The sequence below is a fragment of the Narcine bancroftii genome, chromosome 1, assembly GCF_036971445.1.
Source record: "Narcine bancroftii isolate sNarBan1 chromosome 1, sNarBan1.hap1, whole genome shotgun sequence".
NCBI lineage: Eukaryota > Metazoa > Chordata > Chondrichthyes > Torpediniformes > Narcinidae > Narcine > Narcine bancroftii.
This window is the reverse complement of record NC_091469.1, coordinates 52,714,858-52,738,368: the sequence shown is the minus strand read 5'-3', so window position 1 is coordinate 52,738,368 and position 23,511 is coordinate 52,714,858. Positions and strand designations below refer to the sequence as shown.

The following is a 23,511-nucleotide window of genomic DNA, read 5'->3' as shown; positions in this document are numbered from 1 at the left end:
GACAGAAAGGATATCAATTCGGAAGATGCGGAATCTATATGGGTAGAACTGAGGAATAGCAAGGGGCGGAAAATGTTAGTGGTATATAGGCCTCCAAATAGTAGTGTAGAGGTGAGGGAAGGCATTAAAAGAGAAATTAGAAAAGTGTGCAATAAGGCAACAGCTGCCATCAAGGGAGACTTTAATTTGCATATAGATTGGACTAGCCAAATTAGTAAAAATACTGAGGAGGAGGAATTCCTTGAATGTTTACGGGACGGTTATCTATACCAATATGTAGAGGAACCAACTCGGGAGCAGGCCATTTTAGATTGGGTATTATGCAATAAGGGGCTAATCAACAATCTTGTTGTACGAGGCCCTTTGGGTAGGAGCGATCACAATATGATTGAATTCTCACTCAACATGGAGAGTTATGAAATTAAAACCAAGACTAAGGTCCTGAATTTAAATAAAGGGAATTATGATGGTATGAGACAGGAGTTGAGTAAGATTGATTGGGTGGTGTTTATGGGGGAGTTGACTGTGGATAGACAATGGAAAGCATTCACAGATCTAATGGAGAAATTGCAAAAATAAACCAAAAAAGGTGACTCAACCGTGGATAACAAGGGAAATTAGAGACAGCATTAGGTCCAAAGAGAGAGCAAAGCAATTGGCCAAAAAAAGTACCACAACTGAAGACTGGGAGCAGTTCAAGATGCACCAAAGGAGGACAAAGGGATTAATCAAGAGAGCAAAAATAAATTACGAAAGTAAGCTTGCGGCAAATATAAAAACCGACTGCAAAAGCTTTTATAAATATGTCAAGAGGAAAAGATTGGTGAAATCCAGAGTAGGTCCTTTGCAGTCGGAATCAGGGGATTATATAATGGGGAATAAGGAAATGGCAGACCAATTAAATTCTTTCTTTAGTTCTGTTTTTACAAGAGAGGATACAAATAACCTCCCAAGGATGTTGGGAAACATAGAGACTAATGCAAGGGAGGAACTGAAAGAAATCAGTATCTCTAAGGACATGGTCTTGGGGAAATTGATGGGATTGAAGGCAGATAAATCCCATGGGCCTGATAATCTACATCCTAGGGTACTTAAGGAAGTGGACATTCAGATAGCAGATGCTTTAAGAATTATTTTCCAGAACTCGATAGACTCAGGATCAGTACCCATGGATTGGAGGGTAGCTAATGTTACCCCACTATTTAAAAAGGGGGGTAGAGAAAAAGCGGGGAATTATAGGCTGGTGAGCCTTACATCAGTAGTGGGCAAAATGATGGAATCCATTGTTAAGGATGTAATAGTGGAGCATATGACTAGCAGAGAAGGGATCGGATGGAGTCAACATGGATTTACAAAAGGTAAATCGTGCTTGACAAATCTATTGGAATTCTTTGAGATGGTGACAGGTAAAATGGATGGGGGAGAGCCAGTGGATGTGGTGTACCTGGACTTCCAAAAGGCCTTCGATAAGGTCCCACATAAATGACTGGCTTACAAAATCAAGGCTCATGGGATTGGGGGCAAAGTATTGATGTGGATTGAGAACTGGCTGGCAGGTAGAAGACAGAGAGTTGGGATAAATGGCTCATTTTCAGAGTGGCAGGCGGTGACCAGTGGGGTGCCACAGGGATCTGTACTGGGACCCCAGCTGTTCACAATTTACATTAATGATCTGGATGAGGGGATTGGATGTAATATCTCCAAATTTGCAGATGACACTAAGCTAGGAGGGGTTGTGTGCACGGTAGAGTGGGTCAGGAAGCTCCAGTGTGATTTGGATAAATTGAGGGACTGGGCAGATACATGGCCAATGCACTACAATGTGGATAAATGTGAGGTTATCCACTTTGGTAATACAAACCGGAGGGCAGATTACTATTTGAATGGCAATAGATTAAGAGATGGGGAAGTGCAGAGAGACCTAGGGGTACTTGTACACCAGTCTCTGAAGGCGAGCATGCAGGTACAGTAAAAAGGCAAATGGTTTGTTGGCCTTCATATCAAGAGAGTTTGAGTATAGGAACAAGGATACCTTACTGCAGCTGTACAGGGCCTTGGTGAGGCCACACCTGGAGTATTGTGTGCAGTTTTGGTCACCTTATCTAAGGAAGGATGTTCTTGCAATGGAGGGAGTGCAGAGGCGATTCACCAGGCTGATACCTGGAATGGCAGGAATGACTTATGAGGAAAGATTGCGCAAATTGGGATTGTACTCGCTGGAGTTTAGAAGATTGAGAGGGGATCTCATAGAGACATATAAAATTCTGACAGGACTGAACAGAATGGATGCAGATGGGATGTTTCCAATGATGGGAAAATCCAGAACCCGGGGCCATGGTTTGAGGATAATAGGCAAACCATTTAGGACCGAGACGAGGAGGAATTTCTTTACCCAGAGGATGGTGAATCTGTGAAATTCATTGCCACAGAGGGCAGTAGAGGCAGGTTCATTAAATATATTTAAGAGGGAATTAGATATATTTTTTCAGTATAAGGGTATTAAAGGTTACGGAGAGAAGGCGGGGACGGGGTACTGAACTTTAAGATCAGCCATAATCTCGTTGAATGGCGGAGCAGGTTCGAAGGGTCGAATGACCTACTCCTGCTCCTATCTATATTTCTATGTTTCTATAAACTAACAGACGGCAGCAGATTCAAAATGTGCTGAACCACAGGAGTTGCCGGACCACAGAACCCAAATAAGAGGTTCAACCTGTATTACTATTTCTATCCTTGTACTCATTTACACTTAAATTCATTAAATTTAGTAGCAGCTCTAAAATTATCCTTTATCGTCCTTATCCACACAAAACTCACCATCTTTGTGATTGACAAAGGCAAAGCATGCATAAATTTCTGACAATCGTTACTTTAGACTCCATTAAATACAGCAAGTATCAAACATGCCTTTTATCTGTCATTAATGGAGCTCTAGATTTGGATGCTCCTTCCTTTGTCTTGTGAGATTGTCTATGAATGATTTTCCATATAAAAAAAATCTTTCCCACTGTCAATAAACCCTTAGCATTTTTTTCCTACATGCTTGCCTGTTTTGTTCACATTGATTCTCACTACCCAGTCAATCCCACACTGTTTACCCATTTTATATTACTTTAAAAGATGAAAGACTGAAGTTGACGGTAATTGCTGTTAGGTCTGCTTTGTTCATGAATGAGTGAGACAAACACCAGGCTGAGTCGAAATCAGGGTTCTTTGTTCTTTATTACCGGATTGTAACACTTGCGACTAAACATGTTAGTCGGAGAATGCATTCTGCCGTTATCAGCAAAATGGTGATTTTTTTATACCCTTGGATATGTGCTTAGAACATCATCATATCATTACTTGTCCAATGACTAAAACTGTTGCTATCCTTTCCCTGCTAGCTTCCTGCCTCTCAATCCATCAATGTCTCTCTTATCTTGTAAGTACAAGGATGCATTCACATCTTGTTACAGCCCTGTACAGGGTAACTCCTTACACATTCCCATCTCATGATGTTTTACCTAACAGGAGTACAAGGACACCTCCCCTTCTTGTTACTGCCCTGTACAGGGTAACTCCCTACACATTCCCATCTCATGATGTTTTACCTTACATTGCGTAGATTTGGCTCTAATGTAGAAACCATTTCTGAGAAGAGGCATTAGACTAAGATTTCATCTTCCATTCCTTTGAATAAAGTCCAGTTATGTCTCAGCAGAAAATTGCATGAATAAATAAACTAATGCTCAAGTAGATGTCTGAATTAAGTTAACTGTAATATGCGAGATGGTGGTGCTGATGGAGCTGCTGTTGTGACAGCGCTGGTGTAGACCCACGGGGAATGGAGATGCAGTCCTCTGCTGTCAGCACTGAACAAGATTTGAACAGCCCATTGAGGGAGATAGTGATGGTTTTTTTTAGTTGAAATCCTGCAACTGCAGGTCTCTGCCCAAGATGGTGGCACCTATTAATAGGCTGCAGACACCAGGGAAGTGGAGGAGGGCACCAGATGATGGGAAGATCACGCCCCGTCTGAGAAGCAGCAGAGCAGGGATGTCCCACGGGGATGGTGATCACAGTGGCATATCAGTGAGGGGACTCTGTGGCTGGCAATTCGAGACCAGGAACCCGCAGAAGCTGTCGGCTGCTGGAGATTGCTGCCAGGAGACTTGCGCCAGGTTGTTGACAACTGGAGGCTGGCTTGAATTGCCTGGAGGAGTACCAAATATCAGAACTGGGATGCCGAATGTGTTGAAGGGTTCCCGACTCTGTTGGAATTTAGGATCTGGAGTTTGGGTTGCCAAGGATTTGCACTGGACTCTGGGTGTCTGCAGGGGCTGCTGAAGTGCTGGAGGCCCATTTGCGGACACTCGGCGATTCTGGGTGGGGACACTCTTTTGCTTGTCTCTGACGGTGTCTGAAAAATTAAGAGGCGGTTAGGAAAATTTCTGCTGGTGGTGAATCTGTCTAATTTGCAGCAGGCAAAAAGATATTTCATGTAATCTGACGCTGTTTTATTACTGTGATAATAAATTGAATCGTGATTCTATCTAATTATATTTCACAGATCAGAGTTAGAATTCTGTATCTATAAATTACATCAAATATTTAAATACCAGTTTCTTTCCAAGAATCACTTTTCTCCCTTCTGTTTGAGAAATGTGATTCTATCTGTTCCCTAATTCTTCATCTGGATTCTGTACTATTGGAATTAAACAACTTTTAGCATTGCATCCAAGTTGCATATCCTTGAAGTCTCCTGCCTCAGAATATATATAGTGCTACCAATATGCCATTTTAATGTTTTCCCTGTTCTAAACACAAAATCTATAAATCGAGATCAGGAATTTCTGTCTTGCCTTCACTGAGAACACTCAAATTATCTACTTTGGCAATTTTAAAGCCTTGGGCTGAATTTGATGGAAATGTAAAAATGACAGCTTTTGCAGTCACTACCAAGAAGCTAAGCCGTTTTGTAAATCTGCAATAATGTGGAGATCTGAAAGATGCTGTTAATTACCTGTTCCTCCAGGTAGGCTGCTGAACTCTTTTCAGATGGTAAACTTTCTGAAGTTATCATATTGACAAGAGGTTTTAAGTAGTGCACAATTCTTGCTATAACATCCCTGAGGAGGGGGAGAGTGGGTGGATGGAGAGTTATCGAGAATGACAGTCCTGTATCATAAAATCCAATTAATTTTTTGACTCGAATCATCTAAATGGAACCTGTGTATGAATGTTTAAACTTCTGCACGATTTTGTTTTTAAAGGATGATGATTTCAGCATTGTGAAAGGCCAGTATTTTCCTTTAAAATGACATTGAGCCACTAATTCTACCGGTCAGAGGGGAGAGCTCCAGGATTTGAAGTGATACTTTCAAGTTGGTTTGTTATGTCTGAAGAGATGGTTCAGGTCATTATGTCCTTGATTGAAGTTGCTGGATAAGGACGTGCTTCAAGATATTCCAAGTGAGTAGCTGCAGTTAATGTTGGAGAATGTACGCATACCAGCCACTAATGGAAAAGTAAATATTTTAGGGTGGTAGATGGAGTACAAATCGTGCAGGTTAAGTCTTGTATGGCATTGAGCTACTTGTGTTGAATCTGCAGTCAAATGCACCTGACTTTGGCCTTGCAGATGGTTGTCATGAGGCAGGTTACTTCTTGCAGGGTATTTGGCCTCTGACTTGTAATCCCAAAATGTTTGTGGCAGGTCTTGCATAGTTTTTCATCGACGATAATCCCCACAATATTGATACGAGAATCTGATAATGTTAATTTGCTAGATACTGTCATTAGCCATGGTAATTTCTTGACATTTTAGTGGTATGAATGTTCCCTGCCCTCATCAGCCCATGCTGGAACGTTTTTTAAGTAATTTGCATGCATTTGAGGACTAATAAATGTTGAAAAGTTGCAGATAGAGTTGGACATTGTGGTAACATTCTGATTTACGATTTCTGTCGTAGAAGGATGGTTATTAATGATGCAGCTGAAGGTGGCTGGGCCTAGGATGTGGCCCAGAGGCTCTTGAGTAGTGATGACCTGGAGTTGAAAGGATTGACCTCCATTAACATTGGGCAATGAAGATTTTGCTTCCTGAACCCTTTTGGATATATTTTATGGATTTTGTGTTGCTGATCACGAAAATCACCTAAAAGTTTGCTTATCATATTCATTTTTTTAGATATAACCTATTTTTGTGATGTTTCTATCAAATTTTAAGTCTGTTTTGGTCAGTGCAAATATGCTTGGGCATGCACTCAGTGCAGGTGCTTTGCAAATGTTGCCTTTGGCCTGGGCATGCTTAGAATAGTTGCAGACAGGCTGTAAATACAGTTCATAGATCTATAGATGCTGTGCATTACATGATATAGATTGATCGCAGGTTGATACACATGTTCTTCAGGCAATAGCCTAATAAGTGTTCTTAACAAAACCGCTTATTGTCTTCAGGAAAATTCAGTACAGCAGAAATGTCTCATCAATGTCACAACAGCTGTGACGCATTCTGTTACATTTGTGGCGAGTAGACACTTAATTTTAATATTTTTGCCACTTCCTGCATGAGACAGCAAAATTATCTCTGTTCATCTTAAAGTTGTCTCTCATAATCCCAAGTTGCTTTCAAGTAAACAAATCTTTTTGGGAGGGGTGGGAGGATTTAAGTGTAATTAAGTCTTTTTCTTGATAAGTGATTCCAATCTCAGGAGTATTATTCCTTGAGATGCCCATTGACTTCAGTTTTACCAGAGCATGCTGTTGTTGCACTCAGTCAAATTATTGCATGACATTGTGGGCATTCATATGCACCTCTGCACTGGAATCTAAAGCTTTGAGGGTTATTGCCAAGTTATCCTGCAAATCCCAAACTGGATATTATTGAGCAGGTATTTAGCAAATGGTTGCTACCTATTAGCACTTCAGCACCCAAAGTCCTTGAGAGCCTTTATGCCCTCAGCACCCTCTCTGATCCCAGTTCTGATACCTGGTTCACTTGGTCTAGTCTCCAGCAGCCCACAGCCTGTGTGAATCCTTTGACCACATCGCCCAGAGAATGAATGGCTCCTTCAGCTGCTGAGCCCCCTATTGGTCTGCTGCCGTGGTAACCTTCCTTTGGGTTTTCTCCCAAGCTTGCCTTGATGCAGGGTGTTCTCCCTGTTTATGGTGCCTACACTAATCCACTGCTCCCCTGGAGTCTGCAATAGAATCATAGAACACTTTAGCATTCAGCCCTTCTAGTCTGTGCCGAAACATCATTCTGCTAGTCCCACTGACCTGCACCCATTTCATAACCCTCCAGACCTCTCCCATCCATGTATCTATCCAATTTATTCTTAAAAACTTCAGACCCTACATTTACCAAGTCAGGTGGCAGCTCATTCCACACACCCATCACTCTGAATGAAGAAGTTCCCCTAAACCTTTCCCCTTTCACCCTAAAGCCACAACCTCTTGTAGTTACCTGTCCAATTCCAAGTGGAAAGAGCCTAATGGCATTTATCTGTCTATACCCCTCATAATTTTATAAACCTCTATCAAATCTCCCTTCATTCTTTTACGCTCCAAGGAACAAAGCCCTAACCTGTTTAATCTTTGCCTGTAACTCAACTCAACTGAAGACCCAGCAACATCCTAGTAAATCTTCTCTGCACTCTTTCAATCTTAGTGATATTTTTCCTGTAGTTAGGTGACCAGAACTGCACATAATACTCCACATTTGGCCTCTCCAATATCTTGTACTATAATATCCCTACTCCTCTATTCAATATTTTAATTTATGAAGGCCAAGATGCTAAAATCTTTACAACCCTGTCTACCTGTGACACACTTTCCCTGCATTCCCAAATCTTTGTTGCTCCACAATGCCCTACCATTTACTGAGTATGTCCTACCTTGGGTTGTCCTTCCAAACTGCAACACCTCACATTTATCTGCATTGAATTTCATCTGCCATTTTTCCAGTTGGTCCAGTACCCTCTGCGAGCTTTGAAAGTCTTCCTCATTGTCCACAATGCCTCTAATCTTAGTGTCCTCTGCAAACTTGCTGATCCTAATTTAGCACATTAACATCTCTAGATCATTTATATAGAGAAAAAAGGTCTCAACACCGATCCCTGAGCCACACCACTAATCACAGCCTTCCATTCTGAGAAACAATCATCCACTACCACTCAGTGTTCTCCCATTCAGTCAATTTTGAAACCAGTTTACAACTTTTCAATGGATACATAGTATTTGATCCTTCCTTCATCTATTTTCTTGGTTACCTCCTCGAAAAACTAAGATTTGTTTAAAGACTACCTACCACACACAAAGCCATGCTGACTATCTTTAATCAGCCCTTGGCTGTCCAAATACTTGTACATCCACTCTCTCAGAACACCTTCCTATAATTTCCCACTACTGATGTCAGGCTCACTGGCCTGTAATTTCTTTGTTTACTTTTGGAGCCTTTTTTAAACACAGAACAACATGAGCTACCCTCCAATCCTCTGGCACCTCTCCTGTGCCTATGGACATTTTAAATATTTCTTCCAGAACCCCTGCAATTTCTACTTTGGTTTTCCTCAAGGTCTGCAGGAATATCATCAGGCTTGGGGGATTTATCTACCTTTATTTTCTGTAAGGCAGTAAGCACCTCCTCCTCTTTAATCTCTATATGTTCCATGCCACTACTGTGTACACAATGCCAGTTTTCTGAGTAAATACCGATGCAAAAAAAAAAACTGTTCAAGATCTCCATCTCATGAGGCTTCACACGTAGATGACCACTCTGACCTTCTCGGGGACAAATTTTTTCCCTTACTATTCTTTTACTCTTAAATATACTTATAGGAGCCCTTCAGGTTTACTTTCACATTATTTGCCAAAGCAATTCATGTATTTTTTCCTTCCTGATTTTGTTAGGTATTTTCTTGCATTTTCTATACTTTTCTAGTACCTTATGTGCTCCTTGTTGCCTATGCCTGCTATACACCTCTCTGTTAACCAGATTGCCAATATCCCTTGAAACCCAACATTTCCTAATCCTGTTAACTTTGCCTTTAATCCTGACAGGAACATGCAAACTACACTCTCAACATTTCACCTTTGAAGGCCTTCCACTTACTGAACACATCCTTACCAGAAAACAACGTCCCAATTCATTCTTCCTAGATCCTTTCACATTTCTACAAAATTGGGCTTTCTTCAATTTAGAATCTCCACTCAAGGACCAAACCTATCCTTATCCATAATTAATTTGAAACTAATGACATGGTCACTGGACCCATAATGTTTGCCGACACATATTTCTGTCACCTGACCTGTCTGGTTCCCGAATAGGAGACCAAGTACTGCATCCTTTCTTGTTGGTACAGTATATATTGATTTAGGAAACTTTCCTGAATACATTTGACAAACTCCAAGCCATCCAGCCATTTTTATAGTATGGGAGTCCCAGTCAATATGTGGAAAGTTGAAATCTCCTACTATTACAACTTTCTTCTGCTTACATTGGTCTGTTATCTCTCTACAGGTTTGCTCCTCCAATTCTTTTGACTATTGGGTGGTCTATAATACAACTACATGAGTGTAGTCACACCTTCCTGTTTCTTAGCTCCACCCATTTGGCCTCTACAGACCACCCCTCTGGGCTGTCCTGTCTCAGCATAGCTGTAATATTTTCCCTGACTAGCAATACCACACCTCCCTTTCATCCCTCCCCCTCTTATCACATCTGAAACAATGGAACCCCTGAACATTGAGCTGCCAGTCCTGCCCCTCCTGTAACCAAGTCTCACGAATAGCAATAATATCATAATCCCACATGCCAATCCATGCCCTAAACTAGTCTGCCTTTTCGACAATACTCCTTGCATTGAAATAAGTACACCTGAGAACATTTCTATCATCTACAAACCTTTGATTTCTATCTATACATGCAGTCCTCGCATGACCTTTATCCTCCTCCACCTCACTACCTGCTCTAACACTCTGGTTCCCATCCCCCTGCAAATCTAGTTTAAAACCCCAGGAGCAGCACTAGCAAACCTACCTGCAAGGATGTTGGTCTCCTTCCAGGTGCGAACAGTCCTGTTTGAACAGTTTCCAACTGCCCTTGAACATAGCCCAATCCCTACTGGTCCCTACACAGTCCCTTGACATTGATGTCAAGTGAAGATTGATCATTCATTCCTTTGGCTGAATATTGGTTGCACATGTATTGTCCTTTTGCATTTGCATACAGATTGTGGCTAAATTTGAGAATGGGGATGTTCTTAAAGCTGCCATGTTCTGTTAGCAGTTTAATTATCCTTCATAGACTAAGGTTTAGGGTCGGTGAGAATTCCTAGGGCTGCTTCTCATCTGTGTATCCTGGAAAGATGGACTCTCATTGGTACACGGGTGGGAAGTGCTGACCACAAGTCCCATGCTAGCACTCAGGTGGAAGGTCTGAAACATTGTTTATAAGGTGTGAAGACCACAGCTGTGTGTCACTTGATCAGGCTGTAAATAGGCGCACCCAATTTAGAAATCAGTTCCCAGATGGTCATTTTGAGACGGTTGCGAGAAGAGGAGGAGCGAGGAACTCAGGTGAGCTGTTTATCGGGTAGCAGCTTGAGGTGAGTGCATTTAAAAAGGGAGCAGAGGGCAAGTTAAGTGTTTAAAAAGAACATTGGTGGGAGAAGTAATAGATATGGGGTAGTGACAAATAAAGAGGGATAGCTCAAGTGGAGTGGTCCATTGGAGGAGTGGGACTATGAGGCTTTGGCTTGTCAGGCTAAGGACAAGCTTGTTTCCAGCAAGGTAAGGCCTAATGAGATGTTTGTATTTAAATTAGAGTTAATGGAGATAGCTAGGGCAATGGAATGCTCCAAGTGCACCACATGGGAAATCTGGGACAGCACCAGTGCAGATTAAGGTAATATGGGTCTGTAGCATTTATTTTAAAGGGGCCCTAAATAGTGCCAACTGGTGCATGCTCAGTGAAGGGGAAGTGTGATAACAGTGCACAGTGTTGGCTGGTGCATACGCAATGAGAGGGAAATGTGACTGCACCCCCCCATTAAAACTTACACTTGCACTGAAATTATGCTTCTCCCTTCCCCTGTTTAAACTCTACTTGCACATTTTAAAACAAAACTTGTGGTGGAGGCTGGCTCAATGTGGTATCAGCGGCTGTCTTTGTTACCCATAATCCCCCACGCAGCTGGAAACATTGCATTTTCAGCTGTATGGGGGATTATGGGTAACAAAGACGGACCTTATTCCAGCATTGAGCCATCACCACGAGCTGATGGAGCGGCCTGATCAGATGCCGGAATGGTGCTCTAGTGAATTCTGACAGTACTGCTGCAGTATTAGGAGTTGGATGGGTGGGTGGGGGGGGGGGGGGGGGGGTGGGGGGTGGTACAGAATGAACGGCCGGGACTAGGATCGAATCAGGCGAGGACAGTGGCACCCCTCTTTAAGTTTAGCTGTTTTAACCAATTTTCTCCTTTTTAATTGGGGTTATTTACACAGACTATCAGTTTGTTATCTCATTAGTTGCTGCACAAAGATGAAAATGTTTCTCATAAATCATAGTATATAAATGCAGGGGCCCTTGAAAATCTGGGGGCCAGTAGCATATTCTACTTTTGCTACGACATTAATCGGCCCTGGACAACACAGTTTGTCCCTGATGACCACACCTGAAAAAATGCATCCAACTGCAGTTCTTGACAGACTGAATCTAGGAATTGGAGCTGGATGAACTCTGGATCATTCAGGAGGCAGGGGTAATGATAGAGGGGAGCTTCAGGGAGACAGTCACCCCCAAATGTCAGGAGGAAGGTAACTAGGTGACTGTTAGGAAGGGGAAGAAGCAGACAGTGCAGAGCATCCCTATGATAGTTCCCCTCAACCACAAGGATGTGGTTGAGGGAGACTATCTACCAGGGACAAGTCCTGGAGGTCATGACTCTGGCACAGAGGCTGGACCCTCAGCTCAGAAGAGGAGAGCTATGGTGATTGGGAACTCTTTGGTTGGGAGAGTGAATAGGAGGTTCTGTGAGTGAGATTGATGTTCCAAATGGTATGCTGCTTGCCAGATGCTCAACAGGCATGTCTCTGATTGAGCTCACAGCATTCTGGAGGAGTGGGGGTGGGGGGGAGGTTTGAACAGCCAGATGTTATGATCCATGTGAGGGCCAATGACATAGATAGGATTAGGGATGAGGTCCTGGAGATGGAATTAAGTAAGAAGTTAAAAAGCATGTCCTCAAGGGTGATAATCTCGGGATTGCTGCCTGTGCCATGTGCCAGTGAAGGTAGGAATAGATAGCTATTGGAGAGAATTCCTTAAGGATAGGATCTTGGGTACTGTGTACTCAAGGATAGTCAGCATGGCTTTGTGAAGAGAAGTTAGTGCCTCACGAGCTTAATTGAGTTTGAGGAAGTAACAAAAGAAATTGAGAGTAGGACCATAGATGTCAAATGCCTTGCTAGAATTCGTATAAACCACAAGGTCTCCCATGAGAGACTTGGTCAGACTCCTGAGGTATGGGATCCATGGAATTTTGGGTGTGTGGATGAAAAAAAAATTGCCATGCATGGAAAACGCAGAGAGTTGTAGTAGAAGGAAGAATTCTGTCTGGAGTTCGATAACTAGTGAAGCACCACAAGGACCCCTGCTCTTTGATTTTTTTTAAAAATAAATAACCTGGGTGAAGGGGGTGGAAGGGTGGATCAGTAAGTTTGCAGGTGATTCAAAGGTTGGAGATGTGGATGGAGCTGAAGTTTGTCAAAGATTACAAGAGGATATAGACAGGATCCAGAGTTGGGTGGAGAAGTGACAGATGAGTTCAATTTGGATGCATTTTGCTCAGACAAACCAGAAGGTTGAGTACAAGGTTAATGGTTGGTTAATTAAGAGTGTGGATGAAAAGAGGGACCTTGGGGTCCAAATCCATGCATTCCTCAAGGTCGATGCACAGGTTGATGGGATATTTAAGAAGGCCTTTGGGATGCTGGGCTTCATTAATGGATTGAGTTCAGGGGTAGAGAGGTCATGTTGCAACTCTACAAATCTCTGGTGAGACCACACTGAAGTATTGTGTCCAGTTCTAGTCACCTCATTATAGAAAGAATGTGGAGGCTTTGGAGAGGGTGCAGAGGAGTTTACCAGGATGTTGCCTGGATTGGAAAATAATTGTGATGAGGCAAGGTTATCAGAGCTGGGACTTTGCTTTTTGGAGTATAGAAGGATGAGCAGAGGTCTCAAAGATTGAGAGGCTTAGATAGGGTGGACAGCTAGCACCTATTTCTCAGGGCAGGTATAACAAACACCAGAGAACTGTGTACAAAGTGAAGGGAGGGAAGTTTAGGGGAGACATCAGGGGTAAGTTTTTAAATATACGGTGCTCTGTGATTAGTAAGGGATTTCTTAAAGTGGTATGTAAGTGGGAAGGGAAGGTTGAGAACTGCTGCTCTAGACCCAATTGTTACTGAAATAATTTGCTTGAAAAAAATTGTCATTGGCCCATTTCCTTTGAAGTTATGAAACTGCACCTGATAAGTCAATTAGGTATAACTAAAACAGTGGTTTTCAAACTTTTTCTTTCCACCTTTTCTTCTTTCTTCTTTGGCTTGACTTCACGGACGAAGATTTATGGAGGGGTATGTCCACGTCTGCTGCAGGCTCATTGGTGACTGACAGGCAGGCTTGGTGGCAGCGGTTGCAAGGGAAAATTGGTTGGTTGGGGTTGGGTGTTGGGTCTTTCCTCCTTTGTCTTTTGTCAGTGAGGTGGGCTCTGCGATCTTCTTCAAAGGAGGTTGCTGCCCGCCGAACTGTGAGGTGCCAAAATGCACGGTTGAAGGCGATATCAGCCCACTGCCGGTGGTCGATGTGGCAGGCACCAAGAGATTTCTTTAGGCAGTCCTTGTACTTCTTCTTTGGTGCACCTCTGTCTCAGTGGCCAGTGGAGAGCTCGCCATATAACACGATCTTGGGAAGGCGATGGTCCTCCATTCTGGAGACGTGACCCACCCAGCGCAGTTGGGTCTTCAGCAGCGTGGATTCGATGCTTGCGGTCTCTGCCAGCTCGAGTACTATGATGTTGATGAAGTCGCTCCAATGAATGTTGAGGATAGAGCGGAGACAGTGCTGATGGAAGCGTTCTAGGAGCCGTAGGTGATGCCGGTAGAGGGTATGACAATGGCTCTGTACACGCTTATCTTTGTGTGTTTCTTCAGGTGGTTGTTTTTCCAGACTGTTTTGTGTAGTCTTCCAAAGGTGCTATTTGCCTTGGCGAATCTGTTGTCTATCTCGTTGTCGATCCTTGTATCAGATGAAATGGTGCAGCCTAGGTAGGTAAACTGGTTGACCATTTTGAGTTCTGTGTGCCCGATGGAGATGTGGAGGGGCTGGTAGTCATGGTGGGGAGCTGGCTGATGGAGGACCTCAGATTTCTTCAGGCTGACTTCCAGGCCAAAGAATTTGGCAGTTTCCGCAAAACAGGACGTCATGCGCTGGAGAGCTGGCTCTGAATGGGCAACTAAAGCGGCATCGTCTGCAAAGAGTAGTTCACGGACAAGTTCCTCTTGTGTCTTGGTGTGAGCTTTCAGGCGCCTCAGATTGAAGAGACTGCCATCCGTGCGGTACCGGATGTAAACAGCGTCTTCATTGTTGTGGCTTGTTTCAGCATCATGCTGAAGAAGATAGTAGAAGGTTGATGCGAGAACGCAGTCTTGCTTCACGCCGTTGTCAATGGAGAAGGGTTCAGAGAGCTCATTGCTGTATCTGACCCGACCTTGTTGGTTTTCGTGCAGTTGGATAACCATGTTGAGAAACTTGGGGGCGGCATCCGAGGCACTCTAGTATTTGCCAAAGCCCTTTCCTGCTCACAGTGTCGAAGGCTTTGGTGAGGTCAACAAAGGTGATGTAGAGTCCTTTGTTTTGTTCTCTGCACTTTTCTTGCAGCTGTCTGAGGGCAAAGACCACATCAGTAGTTCCTCTGTTTGCGCGAAAGCCACACTGTGATTCTGGGAGGACATTTTCGGCGACTCTAGGTATTAGTCTATTTAGGAGAATCCTAGCGAAGATTTTGCCTGCAATGGAGAGCAACGTAATTCCCCTGTAGTTTGAGCAGTCTGATTTCTCGCCTTTGTTTTTGTACAGGGTGATGATGATGGCATCACGAAGGTCCTGAGGCAGCTTTCCTTAGTCCCAGCAGAGCATGAAAAACTCATGCAATTTGGTATGCAGAGTTTTGCCGCCAGCCTTCCAGACCTCTGGGGGGGATTCCATCCATACCTGCTGCTTTGCCACTTTTCAGTTGTTCAATTGCCTTGTATGTCTCTTCTTGGGTAAGGACCTCATCCAGCTCTAGACTCGAGGGCTGTTGAGGGAGCTGGAGCAGGGCGGATTCTTGGACTGAGCTGTTGGCACTGAAAAGAGATTGGAAGTGTTCTGACCATCGATTGAGGATGGAGATCTTGTCGCTGAGGAGGACTTCACCATCTGAGCTGCGCAGAGGGGTTTGGACTTGGGGTGAGGGGCCGTACACAGCCTTTAGTGTCTCATAGAAACCCCTGAAGTCGCCAATGTCGGCGCTAAGCTGGGTTCGTTTGGCGAGGCTAGTCTACCACTCATTTTGGATCTCCCGGAGTTTGCACTGAAGATGACTCCATGCGAGCCGGAAGGCTCATTGTTTTCTCTGTCAAGGAAGGCTTTGCAAGGTGAGCCTGGTGGGTAGATCACTTCTTTACCAGCAGCTCCTGGATTTCCTGGTTGTTTTCGTCGAACCAGTCCTTGTTTTTCCTGGAGGAGAAGCCCAGTACCTCTTCAGTGGATTGCAGAATGGCCATTTTCAGCTGATCCCAGAGGGTTTCAGGAGACGTGTCTGTGAGGCAGTTTGCATCCTCAAGCTTTGATTGGAGGTTTGCCTGGAAGTTTCCTCTCACTTTGTCTGACTGCAAGTTTCCAACATTGAACCTCTTTCTGGGAGCTCCACTGTTCTTGAACTTTGGCTTGAAGTGAAGGTTGAGCTTGCAGCGAACAAGCCGGTGGTCAGTGTGGCATTCCGCACTGACGTAGTCCAGGAGGTGCCAGTGTTTGGATCGGGGATGCATCCAGGTAGTCTTCAGGCTGTCTCTCTGCTGGAAAAGGATGTTAGTAATGACAAGCCGCTGTTCTGCGCAGAGCTCCAACAGGAGGTGCCTGTTGTCATTGCACTTGTCGACACCATGCTTGCCAAGGATTCCTGGCCAGGTTTCTGAGTCTTTGCCGATGTGAGCGATGAAGTCGCCAAGGATGACAACCTTGTCAGCTGTAGGGGTGCGTTGGATGAGGTTGCGCAGATCAGTGTAGAACTTGTCCTTTTCTACTGGTTCTACCTGAAGGGTTGGAGCATAGACACTGATGAGAGTGATGTGTCGCTTGTTTTGAAGGGGGAGTTGCATGGACATGATCCGGTCAGAGTGGCCTGTTGGGAGGTTTTCGAGTTTGGAGGCAATGGAGTTCTTGACCATGAAGCCAACACCTTAAGCAATGCCTTACAACGAGATAGACAACAGTCTCGCCAAGGCAAATAGCGCCTTTGGAAGACTACACAGAGTCTGGAAAAACAACCAACTGAAAAACCTCACAAAGATTAGCATATACAGAGCCGTTGTCATACCCACACTCCTGTTCGGCTCTGAATCATGGGTCCTCTACTGGCATCACCTACGGCTCCTAGAACGCTCCTGTCTCCGCTCCATCCTCAACATTCATTGGAGCGACTTCATCCCTAACATCGAAGTACTCGAGATGGCAGAGGCCGACAGCATCGAATCCACGCTGCTGAAGATCCAACTGCGCTGGGTGGGTCACGTTTCCAGAATGGAGGACCATCGCCTTCCCAAGATCGTGTTATATGGCGAGCTCTCCACTGGCCACCGTGACAGAGGTGCACCAAAGAAGAGGTACAAGGACTGCCTAAAGAAATCTCTTGGTGCCTGCCACATTGACCACCGCCAGTGGGCTGATATCGCCTCAAACCGTGCATCTTGGCGCCTCACAGTTCGGCGGGCAGCAACCTCCTTTGAAGAAGTCCGCAGAGCCCACCTCACTGACAAGAGACAAAGTAGGAAAAACCCAACACCCAACCCCAACCAACCAATTTTCCCCTGCAACCGCTGCAACCGTGTCTGCCTGTCCCGCATCGGACTTTTCAGCCACAAACGAGCCTGCAGCTGACGTGGACATTACCACTCCATAAATCTTCGTCCGCGAAGCCAAGCCAAAGAAGAAAACTAATCACAGAGCACCTATGGCATAGTGGATACTTAAAGTGGTATATGGGTGGAAAGAAAAAGGTTGAAAACCACTGGTTTAGTACTTTTTTTAAAAGGAGTATATGTGCCAGCACAACATCAAGGGCCTGTTCTGTGCTGTCGTGTTCTATATTTGAGGAAGAATTTCCAAGGTCATATGTGTGTACCGCACTAAACCCCAGCATCTGCAGATTTTCTTCTTTAATGCCATTAGGCTGGGATCAATTTTTTTTTTCTTGATTGGAAGTCTGTTTCACTCTGTTTTGGTAAGGTTTGTCTAATCTACAAGGCGTTTGGCTATTTCAAACCTGAGTACTTATCATTGCTGGGTAAGAAATGAAGTATTGGGCCCCTAAGAGAAGTTGTGGCAGTAGGTTTTGTGGGCATTGCAAATAACAACCAGCATAAATTTATAAAATTAAGTTCTAAACTGATCTCCAGATAGATAAACCATATTTCTGGATTATTTGTTGGTGACAATTGCTGTATCAGAACAGTTGTATTTAGAATCATTTGGTCTGGTATTGACATGGCAGATCCATGAAGCAGATTGCTGTCTTTATACTGATCTTTCTTGAAAGTGAGAGGGACATGCTGTCACTCAGAAAATCTGGATCCTTTTGTTCAGATCCAGGGAATCTGAAAACTTGAGTGTCTCAAGCAAATTCCCAGATTGATTGGGATAAATCTACGCTAATTGCATTTTTGTGATTTTAATTTTATGCACAATCCCTGCAGTTACCGATGGGATCAAATCACATAAACGATAAAGGTTTTCTGGTTTGTCAGATAACAAATATTTGAATTTCTTCTAGTTTGATGTGAGATAACCATATATGTGTGTAGATTTTGTAAACTGGCCTAAATGAAATCTGACTTTATTCCCTCCACTAGTGACATAATATTTGCATGTGAAGGTGGAACAAATTAAATGGCCTAAACTGTAGTAAATGTAGTTTTTATACTATTTTTTGTGCTGTATGCAGACACGTAAAATGACCACTTGTCTCTTGTTGCTTACAATCTTGTCAAAGCCTAATTGTGGAATTAATTCTGCTCATGGGAATGTACCACTGATCCATTACATCCTTGATTTTTCTCCCCTTTTCTCTTGCAATAAAAACCTAGTTTGCAGATGTGTGCTGAATTTCAAACACTGAACCTGCAATGGGCTGTTCTCTGTTTAGGGCAATAGTGAACTGTAATACATGCTATGGTTTGATTATTGGACAGTTTTAAACGTGATGCTTTCTGCATGCATGTTTGTCCACTTTGTTTTATTTGCAACTGAATTGCATATTTTATTTTACAGGTTGGACAATCTTCTAAATATGGCTTATGGTGTCAAGAGGTAATTGGCTCTAATCTTTTATCTTTTTTCCTTTGTATAAATCTAAGTCTTGAAATAATTGTGTGCTTGGGGAGGGAGAGAGAATCCAGTTTAATTGATCAGGTTAAATTATTAAAGATGAGAGAATGCAGAATTTGAAAGATAGACATTGGAAATATACAGTTTTAATCATGTTTTTCTGTGCTATTGCCTAAAATTGTTAATTCACAATTTTGATTGTACTCAAATGAGGGGAATTTTTTGTAATTCTAGCACTTGGTGCACACTTTACTTTCAAGTTTTCTCATATGAAACTTCTTGTCTGTATGGATGTAAATTGGTTTGTGTCTATTTGCTGGATGACCAATTGTCCTGACTTCTATTTGCCTAAATTTTCTAACAACCTAGACCGGCTAGTGCTGTCTCATTGCAGTAAGTGAGAGTTGTACGCACTCACAAAATGTCATTTTATGCCTCTGCTTGTTAACGACATTTTAATGTTTTGCTTTAAATAGTGCAAAGGCAAAATTCAGCCTAACTATAAAATGGTCAATTACTTTTCATGTGAACTTTACAGCCATGGATGAGGATCTATTGTAGCTTCTTATTTTTGGCAGGTTTTCACCAATGACGATTGATGGAATGACCAGTTTGGCAGGCATCAATATCCCTGGGCATGCTGGAACAGGCTGGTGTATCTTTGTTTACAATTTAGCACCTGATGCAGATGAGAGTATTCTTTGGCAAATGTTTGGACCATTTGGTGCTGTGACCAATGTGAAAGTCATCCGTGACTTTAACACAAACAAGTGTAAAGGCTTTGGATTTGTGACTATGACCAACTATGATGAAGCAGCTATGGCAATAGCCAGCTTAAATGGATACCGTCTAGGGGACAGAGTACTGCAGGTCTCCTTCAAAACCAACAAAACGCACAAAGCCTAATGTGTAACATAACTGTTATATAGCTATTCAAAAAGACATGTTAAAGCAAAACTTTATATACTAGTGCAAAGACTTTGTAAGTCAGTGTTAAGAGAGAAGAATGACTATTTAGCATCCTAAGAATGAGAGGGTTTTATATTGCTGGTAACTTTGCATTAAATCTTCTTTCATAGCTTTTATGTTTTGAAAATAAGACAAGAGGTGCAGGTTTTTTTTACCTGTCACGAAACATTCTCGTACCTCCTTTTGAAGGAGGTGGACCTTTTAAAAAGAAACTGTTTCAGCTGAAGGAAGAAAGACTCCTAGATTTTTACACAACTGCCTTGAAACAGAACATAAAGTGAATTTGTGAGGCTTTTTTTCTTTTTCCTTTTTTAGAAGAAAATATATTTTGGTCAAGTATTTGATTTGCCTTTAAATTCATTGCATTTAAGTGATCAGTTTCAAAATGTTGGTTTACATTTTGTTTTCTTTATTTACATGTTAAGTAAAGTTTTATTTTGATAAGACTTTGAATTGGGAAAGGGTGGGCTGCAATTATACCTTATGTAAGATTCTTGGATTTTTTTTTCGTAACACAGTACCTTGCCAAAGAGAGAGAGCCTCTTTGCTGAAGTGGGTTTAAAAAAAAGCATCTATTTTTATAAAAGAAATTTGGAGAAACTTTTTACAGGACCTGGAACAAATATTTTGACTTGGTTACTTTGAGAATCTCTTCATATGACATCTAGTGAGCTTTTGAAAAATTAAAACCAGGAAATTTCCAGTGGCTGGCATTTATTGGAAAGTCTTGTGATGTAGAGATTATCTTGAAGACCTTTGTATTACCAAGATGTAGAACCAGTGGGCACTGTGGGTTTCGTTTGTATAATCAGTTGATCAACCTGGTTATTTGTGGCAAATTTGCTCACATTTAATTGTGATTTCAAGAATTAAAAAGAGGCTTAACATTGAGACAGTGCATGCAATTATATCAATTATTGAAAATTGGGGGAAATGTGTTCTTCCTGAAAGTATTCCCTTCTGTTAAAGCTCAAGGTGTTTAGTGATGTACACTCTCCTGCTGTATTGTCCATGCTGGAATTGGGTGGTAAAATGATTTGGAATTGCTTTGCAATACAAATGTCAAAGCAATTGGAATAAATTTGGAAAAAGAAAAAGTTTAATAGACTGCACCTGAGCATTGTGTAATGTAAATAAGTCCTTGTGTTATGGACCTTTTCTGCTTTTTGTTTTTGACTACATGCCAAGTGCTGTTAAAAGAATCTGAATGCTTTGTATGTTTTTTGTTTCTTGTAGACTGCATTAACATTACTTGAAGTTTACTTGTTTTGTTGTCCTAATGACCAGAATTGCAGTGCATCAATTTGTTTGTTGTTGGTCTGTAGATAGTCTTGTTGCAGCTCTTTAAAACTATAGTGACACTGCGTTTGTTATATATGCATTTGTGGTACAATGGGTAAAGCCACAGTTTGAACAAATATGCTTACATTTTCATACTAAAAAGGAAGATATCCTGTTGAAATGTTAAAGTAAATTTACAATTAATGCTTAAATCACTACGGGGAGATATAGCAGTTCTTTATCATAACAGGAATAAATTTGAAAAACTCTATTTTCAGAGAAGCATCTAGCTTAACTTATTCTTCTAAGAACAAATTGGTTGTGGAATTGCAGTCCTCAACCAGGTGCACTGATAACTGTAGTTAAATGTCCTGCTTTGTGTAAACTGAAATGCTCATGTGCTCTTCCCCTTAGAACAAGCAATGTGCTATGCATAACATAGTTGTACATTTATCTTTGCTATTGCTTTTGAATACTGTAGTTATAAATTCTCAGCCTAGTTGAAGTACATATACTGTGAAGCACGTGGAAGTGTACGGCCATGTTTTCATGCTAACCCACTCAATGCTGTAATCTAGAACCAATGGGCCTTGCACGATAAAGGGTTGCATATCCAAGTGCAGCTTTTTTAAAAAAACAAAACATTTATTAAATGTTGAGGCCTGTAGCGAATATGAATTAATATCCTAGTCACTGCAGCAACATTAGTGGGAAAGCATGTGAATTGGTCTTCACTTTACAACGTTTATCATAGCACTTAATAAAATGTAAGTCTGTATTTATTTGAAGTTGTAAAGTATGACTAAATTTACATCGGTTGAATAGAATGTATGTTCTTTTGAGTATTTAAGAGGCTGTACATGTTTCTTTCCTTATATTGTGTTTGGATCATTTGTACCTTTTCATGTTCAGTACATCAATAAACAAAAGTTGAAGGGAAATAAAGCTCGTTTTAAGCTTCAATGCTGTTGACATTTGGGTTTTTGAACCCAGCTTTTCTTGCTCTCTGGAATTGTTCTTAAGGAACAGTCCTGGTTTAATTGCTCTACTGCTTAATTAAACTGGCAAACATAGTTGCTATTGTTAGAAACTAAAATGGGATACTGAATTGCATGCAATTCTTTCTTGAATGTGAATGCTGAGTATTAAGCCCATATAATGCCTTATTAGGAATTGCTGATATGTCTTTAGTAAACAAAATCTTTATTCAAGACTTTTTTTTTAAACAAAAGCACGTAAAAGATTTAGTTAGCCCCATTAAAATATTGGAGTATAAAGCAAGCTGCTGGATAACTCGGCAGATTGAGCAGCATCCTTCCCATACGGTAGGGTGCAAAGCTGAGGAAATGTCGATATTTCAGGTTGAGTCCAGGTCTTGTGATTGAGGAGAAAAATAGGGAGCCAGTATAAAGTAGGTGGGGGTGAAATAGGAAACAGGAGTGAAGGGTAGACTGGGAGAGGGAGTTTGGAGAGAGGCAAGTGAATGGTGGATGGAAACCAACAAGGTGAAAGGCAGATGGAATCAGGTAAGAGGGTGATCGTGCAAATGGCTGCTGGTAGGTGATAAGTAGGGTCAAAGGTTACCCATAGGATTGCTGCTGATGAGGCAACTGTGAAGGAAGGTATGGAACCAGGTGGGGGAGCGGCTGCAGTGGGTGAAAAGTACAAGTTGGTGGATGAAAGCAGGAGGGAGAGGATGAAAAGGAACATTAGTGCAAGAACCAGAGATGCATCAGAAGGGCAAGAGAGGAACGAAGGCAAGGTAACTGAAGTGGAACCAGCATTGGATTGGGAGGAGAGATTTGCTCTGTATTTATTCCTGCATCTGCAGAATCTAAAATATTGAACTTGACTAAAAACATTGTGAAAGGTGAGTTTTAAGATGCTTCTCAAATGAAAAGGATGGAGCAGCATGGTTTTACAAGCTTACAATCTTAGCAGATGAGACTACAGCTGCCAATAGATAAGCAATTGCATTCAAATAGAGGCGAGAATTGTCATCAAAAGTTCCAGTTGTTCAGAGAGATGTGGATTTGGAGGGTCTTGCAGCTGCCAATAGATAAGCAATTGCATTCAAATAGAGGCGAGAATTGTCATCAAAAGTTCCAGTTGTTCAGAGAGATGTGGATTTGGAGGGTCTTGAAAATGATGGCAGTGATCTTGTGCAGTTTAAATACTGGGGAGTTGGGTGAAACTAATTTGGTCAGTGGAGGCACCAGTAGCAGAGTTTTGACCAAGTGAAAAATAGCCGATAATCCACTTGCATTTTGATGTGTTTTTCAGTTACACAATGAAAAATAATGAAGGAAATATGTTAATGTAATTTCACAGCCTCAATCAATACTCCTTGTGCTGTTCCTCCCACTCGTTTTTGTGTGTCCAAACTTTCTCATGTCACAAAGTGCTTTTTATTACTTTGTGCAACAACAATTGAGGTTGTTTCTCATCATGTTCCCAGAGTGAATAACTGACGATGAAAAATGTGTGCCTTTTAAAAAACACTGCAAAAGTTTGGATGTTCCTTATCCTCAAACTTGATGGATGTTCTATGTCTATCAAAATATAGTTTATTTTATTTGTATGTGCTAAAGTTGCAGTTCTGTTCAACATTGACTACGCCCACA

The 23,511-nt window shown here is 42.1% G+C and overlaps 1 protein-coding gene across 1 annotated transcript in view; it reads left to right on the top strand.

Moving 5' to 3' along the window:
• Positions 1 to 21,766, top strand: part of LOC138758287 (ELAV-like protein 2) — a 136,447-nt gene extending 114,681 nt beyond the window's left edge. Inside the window, exons 7-8 of the mRNA XM_069926992.1 lie at positions 18,581 to 18,619; positions 19,216 to 21,766. Of these exons, the coding sequence (XP_069783093.1) occupies positions 18,581 to 18,619; positions 19,216 to 19,543 (367 nt within the window). The 3' untranslated portion in view covers positions 19,544 to 21,766. The remainder of the gene's footprint in view (positions 1 to 18,580; positions 18,620 to 19,215) is intronic.
• The last annotated feature ends 1,745 nt before the right edge of the window (positions 21,767 to 23,511 follow it).